Genomic DNA, 12,874 nt, shown 5'->3' on the forward strand with positions numbered 1-12,874 from the left:
AGGCGACAGCCAGATTTGTGGAGAAGTCCTCCACCTGCTACGTTCCTTATATAGAGGCGTAGATGTGGTGACCACACTTCTGCGCTCTTGCGCAAAGTGGGGGGGGGATTACTGAGTCAACCTAAGAGCCTACCCGTTAAACTGATATAAATATGGCGTTGAACCCACCAGCCAACCGACATTGAGCAAGGTTTGTCACCTAAATCGACGGTTTAGAGTGTATGGCTTGCGAGAAATGTCCACTTCGTTGAGCTATCGTTTGTGGCCACGTCGCTGTGAACTCCCAGGCGGTGTACGTGCCGGGCGGTGTACACCCTGCGCCACCCTGAGCCACCCTGCGCCACCCTGTGCCACGCTACCATCCGATATTGGGAAGCCGCTGGAGCCGCTGGAGCTACGCAATTTTAAATCATCATCATCTAGATTGACAAACTAAATTCTTGAGAACTCCTCTTTGTGTATAGGTTGCTGTCCTTCCCCCGCACCTCCGATTAGCACGGCTGGCTACGTACGTTGCGTTCAACGCACATGCACGCGCGCGCAAATGCACGAGGGGGGGTTGGAGGGGAGGAGGTGTCTCACCCCTGCGGGATCTCCATCTGCAGCTGCGACGCCTGCGCCATCGCCTTCATCCACACGCGCATTTCCTCCAGCGAGTCGGCGGCGAAGTAGTAGGTGCGCATGCCAGCGTGCCGCGCCTGCCACGGCACACGAGTCAAGTGGCGCCCCCCCCCCCCCCCCGCCGGCTTCTCGTGCCTCTGGCTCGGAGGCCCAGCCTGTGGAGGGAGGGGGGGGGGAGAACAGAGGAGGTGGGCACGCACGCACGCAGGCAGGCAGGCACGCAGGCACGCACGCAGGTCAGCTGCATTATAACCCAGTCAGCGGCATTATAACCCAGTCAGCTGCATTATAACCCGACCAGCTGCATTATAACCCAGTCAGCTGCGTTATAACCCAGTCAGCTGCGTTATAACCCAGTCAGCTGCATTATAACCCAGTCAACTGGATTATAACCCAGTCACCTGCATTATAACCCAGTCAGCTACGTTATAACCCAGTCAGCTGCATTATAATCCGGTCAGCTGCATTATAACCCGGCCGGACTTTACGTCGTGAACTCCGTCGCGATTGTATTTCCCGTTTTTGCCTGCATTGCTTTGATGCATTCGAAGTAACGGCGAAGTGTAACTTCACTGTTGCAGTTGTATTCGTCTGGCATTTAACTTATGAGATTAAAAAAAATACATACTTTGCGTGAATGCGTGTGCGTGCGCGAACACAGACATCGCACGCGTGTACACAAGTGCGTATTTGTTCGCATACAAGTGAGGCTTTCCAGAGCACCAAAATTACATCGTAAATAAATATTCATTAATGTCATCGATTCATCAATGAAAGCCCATTAAAATAGCCATTGTCATCTACTCCTCGTTTTGACAATCCACTGCCGGATGAAGCCCTCCTCATGCCGTGTCAGCCACGGGGGTTGTTTGGCCATACTTCACCGCTCTGGAAAGCCTTGGGCCCAGCGAGTCTCCGAAACTCCATTCCTCAGGAGGGTCCCTGCCCCCCGACCTGATTGGCCAACAGCTTCCTCTCGAGTAGCTTTGCATTTTTTATTGTTTTAGCCCCGTGCGACGACGTGCAGGTCAGCTCGTCTTATAAAAAGAAAATTCGACGCGAGTATTTTCTCCCGTAGGCTTTCCCCCACGTCTTATAAGGGTTTCATTTATTTTTTAATCGACGTACGGCAACGTCAATAATTTCCGCTTTTGAAAAAAAATCGTCGCCGGTTTTTGAACTCCTTTGGAGACGAGAGAGAGCAGCATCTGCCAGCAGGAGCCCACCGCGGAAAGCACCTAGGCGTGTCCGGAGAACGCCACGAGGAAGGAGGCGTCCCAGAACCACTCCCGAGATCCAACGCCCCATGGCGACCGCACGGAAATTTTTATCTGAAAAGCCGAGGAGCTGTTTTGGGCTAAAAACAAAACGCGGCAAGAACCCCCCCCCCCCGTCTATCCCCAAGTCCTCGCGACCCCGAGCCCATCCATGCGGGTGCGTACCTTTGTCCGGCGAGCGAAGCCGCCTTGCGAGCGAGCGGCTCGCGAGGTCGGAGTGAAAGGAGCGACGGTCCAACCGAGAAGACACCCAGAGAGGCACGGAGAGGAGGAAGAGGCGTTCCCAGAGTTCCCAGGGGGTCACGCGGCACGGGGGGGGGGAACACATTGACGACGGCGACGCACGCACAAGCAGCCACGCGCATCACACCCAGTCCCCGCATCGCACCCAGACCCCCCCGCACCGTCTCACCGCACAGCGGCGTTTTCTCAAACTCGCGCGCTGTACGGGGCGTAGCAGCTGCAGCAGCCGGCTGCGGCACGGAGACCGTGCCGGAAAGGTAATTTCTGAAAGTGCGCGGAGGGGGGGGGGGGCAAACCGACGTCGCCTCGGTGGCCGTGCCGTTACTACCACGTGCGTCGAGACGCAGCGTCGCTTTGCGAGCAAACCGCAACGCCGATCGTTAGAACAGTCTAGACGTGTGGCGTGGGGTGGGGGTGATGGAGCTATCCAGAATTTCTCAACGTCCACTTTGAACGAAGCAGATGGTGCGTGGTGATTACTGCAGTTAATACCACACACACACGCAAACGTTAATACCACACACGCGCGCACACACGCTAGTACGTCACACATCACGCCTTCTACGTGAGCGAGGGGACAGCATGAGCGGCGTAGCGGGCAAGCGGTCGCACCCCCCGCACCCTCCACCCGAGGCCCCCACCCCTGCCCACCTGAGCAGGGCCTTAGTGAGCGCGCGGCAGGGAAATCCGTTAGTGGGCGGGCAGTCGAAAGTTAGCGAGCCGAAAAAAATAAATAAAAACAAACCCCCCCCCCCCCCCCCCCCCCCCCGTGCAACGACGAGCACTCTGCACATTCACGTCATGTCGCATCCGAGAACACAAAGCACACGTGACCAGCGGCCACTTAAAACGATGGTGAATATTATTGTTGTGATGACAATCACAAAAACGAGAGTGTGCGGGCGTTCGTCAATCCGCCGCGGGATGAAAGGCTCCCCCCCCCACTGCCACCCCCACGTGCCGCGGTCGTTGTCTCGGTGACCGTACTTCACCGCGACGGTCGGTGACGCGAGTGAGCGGCGGTGCCCCAGCGCCGTGGGCCCCCCGCGTGCGAGCGGAAGGGGGCATCCCGGCACACGACGAGGGTGTGGGTGGCTGGCACCACGCCCGGCCGTCTTCGTCTCCCCAGTGGCGATGTTTACACGCCGCACCGCCAGGCCCGCCCGCTAGGCCCCGCCCGCCAGGCCCGCCCGCTAGGCCCACTCGCTTGCCCACCGTACCTTGAAGGCGAACTTGCGGTTGATTTTATCGTCGGCTTCCACCGGATTCACCTGGAAGCTGGGCAGGGAGATGCTGCCCAGGACACCCTCCTCCTTGTTGTCTGTGCTCCCCCACGGCAGGGGGCCACGGGGCGGATTGGGGGGGGGGGGGCAGAGTCAGCATGGGTGGGAGGGCAGGGGGGGGGGGGACAGCGAGCCCGTTGCCAGGGAGCTCCCGTGGCGCGGGGCGGAACGTCGGACATCGAGGCCCCAGCGACGGCACGACAGCGGAGCGACCGGGCCCGCCCACTCGTGGCGACTCGGCTCCCGGCACGTCACAAGTAACCGGGGTAACGAGGTGGTGAGGGCTCGGGGTGAGAAGTCAGGGGTCAGAATGCACCACTCACCTTTGTAGTAGAACAGGCAGAAGTCGGACAGCACGAACCAACGCTGCTTCCACAGCTTCATCCCCGTGCTGTCCTGTGGTGCCGACAGCCACACAGCCACTGCGTTAGGACGAGACTCCTCTATGTGAGTCTATGCGTCTCTGTGTGATGAGTCTGTGGGTCTCTGTGAGTCTGTGGGTCTCTGTGTGAGTCTGTGGGTGTCTTTGAGTCTGTGGGTCTTTATGCAAGTCTGTGGGTCTCTGTGTGATGAGTCTGTGGGTCTCTGTGTGATGAGTCTGTGGGTCTGTGTGAGTCTGTGGGTCTCTGAGTGAGTCTGTGGGTGTCTTTGAGTCTGTGGATCTTTATGCAAGTCTGTGGGTCTCTGTGTGATGAGTCTGTGGGTCTGTGTGAGTCTGTGGGTCTCTGAGTGAGTCTGTGGGTCTCTGTGTGATGAGTCTGTGGGTCTCTGTGAGTCTGTGGGTCTCTGTGAGTCTGTGGGTCTTTATGCAAGTCTGTGGGTCTCTGTGTGATGAGTCTGTGGGTCTCTGTGTGATGAATCTGTGGGTCTGTGTGAGTCTGTGGGTCTCTGAGTGAGTCTATGCGTCTCTGTGTGATGAGTTTGTGGGTCTCTGTGAGTCTGTGGGTCTCTGTGTGAGTCTGTGGGTCTCAGTGAGTCTGTGGGTCTTTATGCAAGTCTGTGGGTCTCTGTGTGATGAGTCTGTGGGTCTCTGTGAGTCTGTGCATCTCTGTGTGAGTCTGTGGGTCTCTGTGTGAGTCTGTGGGTGTCTTTGAGTCTGTGGATCTTTATGCAAGTCTGTGGGTCTCTGTGTGATGAGTCTGTGGGTCTGTGTGAGTCTGTGGGTCTCTGAGTGAGTCTGTGGGTCTCTGTGTGATGAGTCTGTGGGTCTCTGTGAGTCTGTGGGTCTCTGTGAGTCTGTGGGTCTTTATGCAAGTCTGTGGGTCTCTGTGTGATGAGTCTGTGGGTCTCTGTGTGATGAATCTGTGGGTCTGTGTGAGTCTGTGGGTCTCTGAGTGAGTCTATGCGTCTCTGTGTGATGAGTTTGTGGGTCTCTGTGAGTCTGTGGGTCTCTGTGTGAGTCTGTGGGTCTTTATGCAAGTCTGTGGGTCTCTGTGTGATGAATCTGTGGGTCTCTGTGAGTCTGTGGGTCTCTGTGTGAGTCTGTGGGTCTCTGTGAGTCTGTGGATCTTTATGCAAGTCTGTGGGTCTCTATGTGATGAGTCTGTGGGTCTTTATGCAAGTCTGTGGGTCTCTGTGTGATGAGTCTGTGGGTCTCTGTGTGAGTCTGTGGGTCTCTGTGTGATTAGTCTATGCGTCTCTGTGTGATGAGTCTGTGGGTCTCTATGAGTCTGTGGGTCACTGTGTGAGTCTGTGCGTCTCTGTGTGATGAATCTGTGGGTCCCTGTGAGTCTGTGAGTCTCTATGTGAGTCTATCGGTGAATCCACCCCACCTGTTTGTGAAGCCAACCCCGGATCATGACGGGCGCGTTGGGGTTCCGCCGGATGGAATGCGAGCGTTTGCCGAAGTTCTGGAGCTTCCTGGAGCCCTTGGCGTTCTGCGTCACACGCGTAACGTTCCGTCACCACCACCACACGATCGCACAAGCACGTGCAGTCCTCTTGCCGATCCACTGCCGGATGAGGGCTTCCCCAATGAGCCCCCCCCCCCTCGCTGTGTTCTAGCCGCCCGGCGCTGCGCTCGTCGTTGCGAGAGTCACTCCTCTGCCCTCCGCTGTTGCTGTCGGGCTGCTGCCTCCAACTGCCCAGTAGTCTCAGAGCGCACCTAGCCCGGCACCTTCCGGTAGCGTCCTTAACGAGCCTCCTCCGCAGACGCCAATCTTCACGCCGCTGGCAACACAAGGGCCCGTCCCTTCTCACGCGCGTCCCTTGCATCCGTTCAGCCCCCCCTCTCTATCCAACAAATCGTAAGATGCCTGGGCGGGTTTGCGGTGGCCGGACACGCGGGCTACGTGACTCCAGCCAGCTTGCTCCTCGCACAATCCAGCCTGATTAAACCGTGACGGATCGTAGGTGGGGGGGGGGGGGGGGCGGGGAGCCAGCCTGAATGTTTGCGCAACCGGCGCAACCGGCGCTCGGGGACAAAGAGGGTCCCCATTGTCACAAGCGTAGAGAAGAGGAGGGGGGCGCGACCGTGGCGCGACAAGCCCCAAAGCGTCGTGCGGAGACGGGCACGGCAGGTCCCGCGCGCGCGGCATCACGCGACCTGGTGAAAAGATAACGCCGCTCTAACGGCCTAGAGAACCGCCGGGGAGCTTCTGCTGCCAAAGCGGAGGCGGTGTGCGAGAGGCACGCCGCCCAGGTGTGGCAACTCGTCAGCCCTCTACGCGAGCGCAGCCTCGACTCGCGCAGAGCGCAGTGGGGGTCGGAGTGTCTGATGGGGCGCAGCGTAGAGGCAAACGGTGGGGGGGGGGTTGTTCGTTTCACACGCAATAAACTTTCGCAACCAATATTATTGTTGATAATCAAGGTTTTTGGGTCCGATCGCGTAAGTATAAATGTGTCGTAACCCTCCACCACCCGACAGCCAATTAGTAAGGGATCTATCACGTAAACAAACGCTAATTAGTTACTTATATAGTGTGGTGTATAGTGTAGTGTATAGTGTAGTGTATACTACTTCAGCCCACCGGTGTGTTGGAGAGTAAATCCACAACATTTACAATTTGAGTATGACGCTTCGCTGGTAATTACATCAACCATCAGCATTGGGTAATTTGACAGAATAGTGAAGCAATCCACCTGCTTCCGGTCTCAAATAGAACAGCAGCAGGACGACGTCATCACCCCCCCCCCCCCCACCGCCTCCGAGTGGCATGCTCCAGGTTCGGCAGATGAGTTAAACGACTCTCAGAGTGAGCGTCAATTACCAGATTATCAGCACACACAGAGTGGTCGACCGCGAGGGAGCCATCCCTCAACCTCACCCAGGGATCAATCGCCTGATACACACACACAGCTGTACCTACGACAGATTCCCCGTAAAGCCTTCACTGACTCTACGGGGAATCTGTCTAGTCAGCGAGTAGCACCTAAGAAGGCCGGCACTGTGGCACACGAGGGGGGTGGGTGGTCAGCGCCATGCCCGACCGCCTTTGTCTTCCCAGTGACGATGTTTACACACCGCACCAGGTACTTATTTGAGGCTGAGTCGACCTAGGGGAGGCCCAGGACCGGTTCTGATAATCGTCAGTGGTGTTGGCCGTGAGCGGGAATCTAACCCGGGTTGCCAAGTTCGTAGCGCAGCGCGCTAACCGCTACACTACCGCTCCCCACACACACGCACACACACACGTGCACACATACGCACACGTACGTACAAACACGCACACGTACACACACGCGCATGCAGACGTACACACACACGCACGCACGCACCTTAGGCACGGGGCTGGGGGGGGCGCCCCCCCCGTCGTGCTCTCCCCCTGCCGAGTGGCCGGACATTGCGCGGTGGCGGCGGCGGTGGCGGCGGTGGTAGCGGTGGCAGAGCTCCCGCTGGAAACGCTGACCGGGCGCGCCGGCGCCGCGTCACACACCACCAGCAGCTCCTCCTCCCCTCCTCCGTTGCCTCCGCCCAGCTGATGCTGCTGCTGATGATGGTGTTGGTGCTGCTGCTGATGTTGCTGATGATGTTGTTGCTGTTGCGGCGGCTGCTGTTGTTGTTGCGGTGGTTGCGACGATTCGGAAATCCTGGGGGAGACGTTGGTTCTGCCACTGCCGACAGTTGTGTTTGAGATAATTTAATATTTCTCTGATGTTCTTTTAGTCTTACGCTGATGTTACGTCCCGTCTGCCCAATGTAGCAGCTGCCACATGAACAATTAATCTGATATACACCTTCTGTTGATAGTTTAGGTAATGCATCTTTAGTGCAAGATACTAGTTTTTGAATTTTGCGAACTGTACCAAATCTTACTGTAATGTTTTGCTTTTGCAAAACACGGGCTAATTTGTCAGTTACTCCTGAGATATATGGAATTTTTATTGTTTTAACAATCTGGTCGCTTTCAGCAGAATTGCTTTGCGATCGTGATTTGGCATTCAGTGCTCTGTTAATTTGAGCATTATTGTAGCCATTCTGTCGTAGTGCGTCTTTAACATGTTTAATCTCTCTCACTAGACTCTCACCATCTGACACTGTTTTAGCCCGATGTATGAGCGTCTTGATAAGAGAGGATTTCTGAGCTGGATGATGATGTGATTCTGCATTCAGATAGGCATCAGTGTGCGTTTGCTTTCTGTAAACGCTGTGTGTTATTTTACCATTTAGGCCATGTCCAAGCAAAATATATAGGAATGGGAGTGTGTTATTCACCTCAATTTCCATGGTGAACTGGATGGCCGGGTTTTGTGCATTGAGATGATTTAGAAAATCATTAAGTGTATCTTTACCATGTGGCCAGACAACCAAAGTGTCATCCAAATACCTAAACCAAAAGGATGGTTTTAATGTGCTCGAGGCAAGTGCTCTTATTTCAAAGTTTTCCATGTACAAATTTGCTATAGCAGGGGATAAAGGAGAACCCATTGCTGCTCCTTCCTTTTGTTTAAAGAAATCTCCTCTCCATAAGAAGTAAGTGTTATTTAAACAATGGCCAGCAAGTTTCGGAATATCTTTTGGTAAACCGGTATTCTTTACTAGTGTATCAAGTAATTTAAGCGATTCGTCCACTGGAACCTTAGTGATTAGAGAAATCACATCAAAACTTACCAGAATATCATCAGGAGTAAGTTTAATATCTTTAATCACATTCACAAGATGTTCTGAATTTTTTATAAATGAAGATGTCTTACATCAGCGTAAGACTAAAAGAACATCAGAGAAATATTAAATTATCTCAAACACAACTCTCGGCAGTGGCAGAACATGCTTGTCAACAAGGACACTCAATTGATTTTGACAATGTTGCAGTGGTGTGTAAAACTAATTATTACTGGCAAAGACTAATTAGAGAATCCATTGAAATTGAGAGGAACAAGAATAACTTTAATCGCTCTGACAGCTACCGGCTTAGTGCGGCCTGGAAGCGTATTATTAAATAATACACATTACATTTTGATTTAAAGAATTACTAATCTACAACTCATTACTAATCATAACCAATGACTGATTACTAATCGATTATATAATTACAATACCCCCCCCCCTCCGCCTCTAATCACTGCACCTGATATGAGTTAAGTGATGATGTCACCCTGCTGCTCTATATAAAACTGGGAGCAAGCGAGGGCTTTACCATTCTGGCGAATTGCCCGATGACGCTGGATGTATTTACCAGCGAAACGTCGTACTCAAACTGTAAATGTGGATTAACTCTTCAACACACCGGTGGGCTGAAGTAGTGAATTATTTGTCTTTTATCAACGTGACACTTTTTTTGCTGATTGGCCGTGTCGGGTGGTGGAGGGTTACGACACATTTTTAAATAAACGCGATCTAACCCAAAAACCTTTATTATGAATAATATTGGTCGCGAAAGCCTACGTGTTAAACTGACTAACCTCTATGGGGAGGATACTTTTCTTAAAACCAGAAAATTGGAGAAGCTTCGCATTAAGCGGATGAAATTGATATCTTCACTGGCGTTCCTCAAAAGGTGCAGAGATTCAAAGGTAATACCAAACGCAGTTAAAATAACACATCACATAAAGTCTTCTAAAGCTAACCAAATACTACACAAAGCTAGCGAATTATTATTAATAGAGAGAATACAGCACAATAGGAGTGAATTATCTTACATTTCGGAATCGCTAAAGCAGTTACACTTAGATATAAGCAATAGTGTATCTATGCATTATTGGAATATAATCGATAACATAACACAACAATCGGCTGATAATGTGTTTAAACTAACAAAAACTAACCAAATTAATACATTTTCTAGACTACATAATAAACAAATCCCTACTGAAAACCAAAAATTTAAAAACAAAACTGTACTGAACTTGACCAACACTGTATTAACCGGTGACATGGTCTCTATCCTTTCTAAAGGCCTTAACTTTGCCGTTACCCCACGCACAATTCCAGTGGATGAGATAATTGCTGAGGTAGAATCAGCAGTTAGACTCCTTCCACATAATGAGGCAGAGATGACTAGACATGAGGTTGCTAAAATAATTGAGAATAGCAAAGTTCCAAAAGTAAATATTAGCTCTAACGAGGCAAAAGCCTTAAGAGAGCTGCGTGTAAATAAGGATATCCAAATCCTAGCAGCTGATAAAGGCCGCACTACTGTAGTGATGTCACGAGCCGATTATGATAATAAAATTAGAAATTTACTAGAGGAAAGTACCTACATTAAAATTAAACGAGATCCAACTAATACTTTAGAACGTAAGACCACTGCAATAATTGCAAATTCATTAATCCCTAAAAAGGAGCAATACCTAATTAAGCCAAGGGCCTCAAAACCACCTAGACTCTATGGGCTACCAAAGATTCATAAAATCGGCATCCCATTACGACCCATAGTCAGTACAATTGGCTCTGCCACATATCAATTAGCAAAATATATAACCAAACAAATACAGCCCTACATCGGTAAGACATCTTCATTCATAAAAAATTCAGAACATCTTGTGAATGTGATTAAAGATATTAAACTTACTCCTGATGATATTCTGGTAAGTTTTGATGTGATTTCTCTATTCACTAAGGTTCCAGTGGACGAATCGCTTAAATTACTTGATACACTAGTAAAGAATACCGGTTTACCAAAAGATATTCCGAAACTTGCTGGCCATTGTTTAAATAACACTTACTTCTTATGGAGAGGAGATTTCTTTAAACAAAAGGAAGGAGCAGCAATGGGTTCTCCTTTATCCCCTGCTATAGCAAATTTGTACATGGAAAACTTTGAAATAAGAGCACTTGCCTCGAGCACATTAAAACCATCCTTTTGGTTTAGGTATGTGGATGACACTTTGGTTGTCTGGCCACATGGTAAAGATACACTGAATGATTTTCTAAATCATCTCAATGTACAAAACCCGGCCATCCAGTTCACCATGGAAATGGAGGTGAATAACACACTCCCATTCCTAGATATTTTGCTTGGACATGGCCTAAACGGTAAAATAACACACAGCGTTTACAGAAAGCAAACGCACACTGATGCCTATCTGAATGCAGAATCACATCATCATCCAGCTCAGAAATCCTCTCTTATCAAGACGCTCATACATCGGGCTAAAACAGTGTCAGATGGTGAGAGTCTAGTGAGAGAGATTAAACACGTTAAAGACGCACTACGACAGAATGGCTACAATAATGCTCAAATTAACAGAGCACTGAATGCCAAATCACGATCGCAAAGCAATACTGCTGAAAGCGACCAGATTGTTAAAACAATAAAAATTCCATATATCTCAGGAGTAACTGACAAATTAGCCCGTGTTTTGCAAAAGCAAAACATTACAGTAAGATTTGGTACAGTACACAAAATTAAAAAAACTAGTATCTTGCACTAAAGACGCATTACCTAAACTATCAACAGAAGGTGTATATCAGATTAATTGTTCATGTGGCAGCTGCTACATTGGGCAGACGGGACGTAACATCAGCGTAAGACTAAAAGAACATCAGAGAAATATTAAATTATCTCAAACACAACTGTCGGCAGTGGCAGAACATGCTTGTCAACAAGGACACTCAATTGATTTTGACAATGTTGCAGTGGTGTGTAAAACTAATTATTACTGGCAAAGACTAATTAGAGAATCCATTGAAATTGAGAGGAACAAGAATAACTTTAATCGCTCTGACAGCTACCGGCTTAGTGCGGCCTGGAAGCGTATTATTGAATAATACACATTACATTTTTATTTAAAGAATTACTAATCTACAACTCATTACTAATCATAACCAATGACTGATTACTAATCGATTATATAATTACAATACCCCCCCCCCTCCGCCTTTAATCACTGCACCTGATATGAGTTAAGTGATGATGTCACCCTGCTGCTCTATATAAAACCGGGAGCAAGCGAGGGCTTTACCATTCTGGCGAATTGCCCGATGACGCTGGATGTATTTACCAGCGAAACGTCGTGCTCAAACTGTGAATGTGGATTAACTCAACACACCGGTGGGCTGAAGTAGTGAATTATTTGTCTTTTGTCAACGTGACACTTTTTTGCTGATTGGCCGTGTCGGGTGGTGGAGGGTTACGACACATTTATAAATAAACGCGATCTAACCCAAAAACCTTTATTATGGTTAATCACACTGTGTGTGTGTACACCATGTTAACCATACTCTGTGTACACTATGTTAATCACACTGTGTGTGTGTACACCATGTTAATCACACTGTGTGTGTACACCATGTTAATCACACTGTGTGTGTACACCATGTTAATCACACTGTGTGTGTACACCTTTTTTAATCACACAGTGTGTGTACACCTATATTAATCACACTGTGTGTACACTATGTTAATCACACTGTGTGTGTACACCATGTTAATCACACTGTGTGTGTACACCATGTTAATCACACTGTGTGTGTATGTACACCATGTTAATCACGCTGTGTGTGTACACTATGTTAATCACACTCTGTGTACACCATGTTAATCACACTGTGTGTGTACACCCATGTTAACCACACTGTGTGTGTGTACACCATGTTAATCACACTGTGTGTGTACACCATGTTAATCACACTGTGTGTGTGTATGTACACTTATGTTAATCACACTGTGTGTGTACATTTATGTTAACCAAATGCCAACGTTGGCTCAACGTTGCATGTTTACTGGGTTTGAATTGAAATGTTGTGTTCTCGATGGAGTAATTTCTGCCCCTCTAAATTTTTCAACGCTTTTACCGAACTTAATTCCCCTGTTTGTCGTGGTCAAATTCTTGTAATAAAAATGTAGTCTACTACATTTAATACAGGCTATGACAATGCATAGCCTGTATTAAAATCGGCGTCAATTAATCAATTCATTGCCTCCTTTCCAGCTTATAAAAATAAGATTTATGGACGGCATCTTTAAAAAAATTTGTGCGGGTGGGAAAAACGCCGCGGTCCCTAAACTGCGGAATCGTCTTGCGCGGCGAGCAGGCGCCGCGTGTCTTAGGCGCGCCTGCCCCGTGCGC

General features: G+C 49.7%; 1 protein-coding gene across 1 annotated transcript; it reads right to left on the reverse strand.

The window, feature by feature from the left end:
* Positions 1-573: 573 nt before the first annotated feature.
* LOC142909004 (pleckstrin homology domain-containing family A member 4-like) lies at positions 574-3,818 on the reverse strand. The gene is made up of 3 exons (XM_076059680.1): positions 3,748-3,818; positions 3,362-3,462; positions 574-698 (listed from the first exon to the last, which is right to left on the reverse strand). Exons 1-3 carry the CDS (start codon positions 3,806-3,808, stop codon positions 579-581), a joined length of 282 nt encoding a protein of 93 aa, XP_075915795.1. The 5' UTR covers positions 3,809-3,818; the 3' UTR covers positions 574-578.
* Positions 3,819-12,874: the final 9,056 nt, after the last annotated feature.

This window comes from Petromyzon marinus, unplaced genomic scaffold (genome assembly GCF_048934315.1).
Source record: "Petromyzon marinus isolate PM22_M1 ecotype Great Lakes invasive population unplaced genomic scaffold, UKy_Petmar_22M1.pri1.0 PM_G_Scaffold_11, whole genome shotgun sequence".
Classification (NCBI taxonomy): domain Eukaryota; kingdom Metazoa; phylum Chordata; class Hyperoartia; order Petromyzontiformes; family Petromyzontidae; genus Petromyzon; species Petromyzon marinus.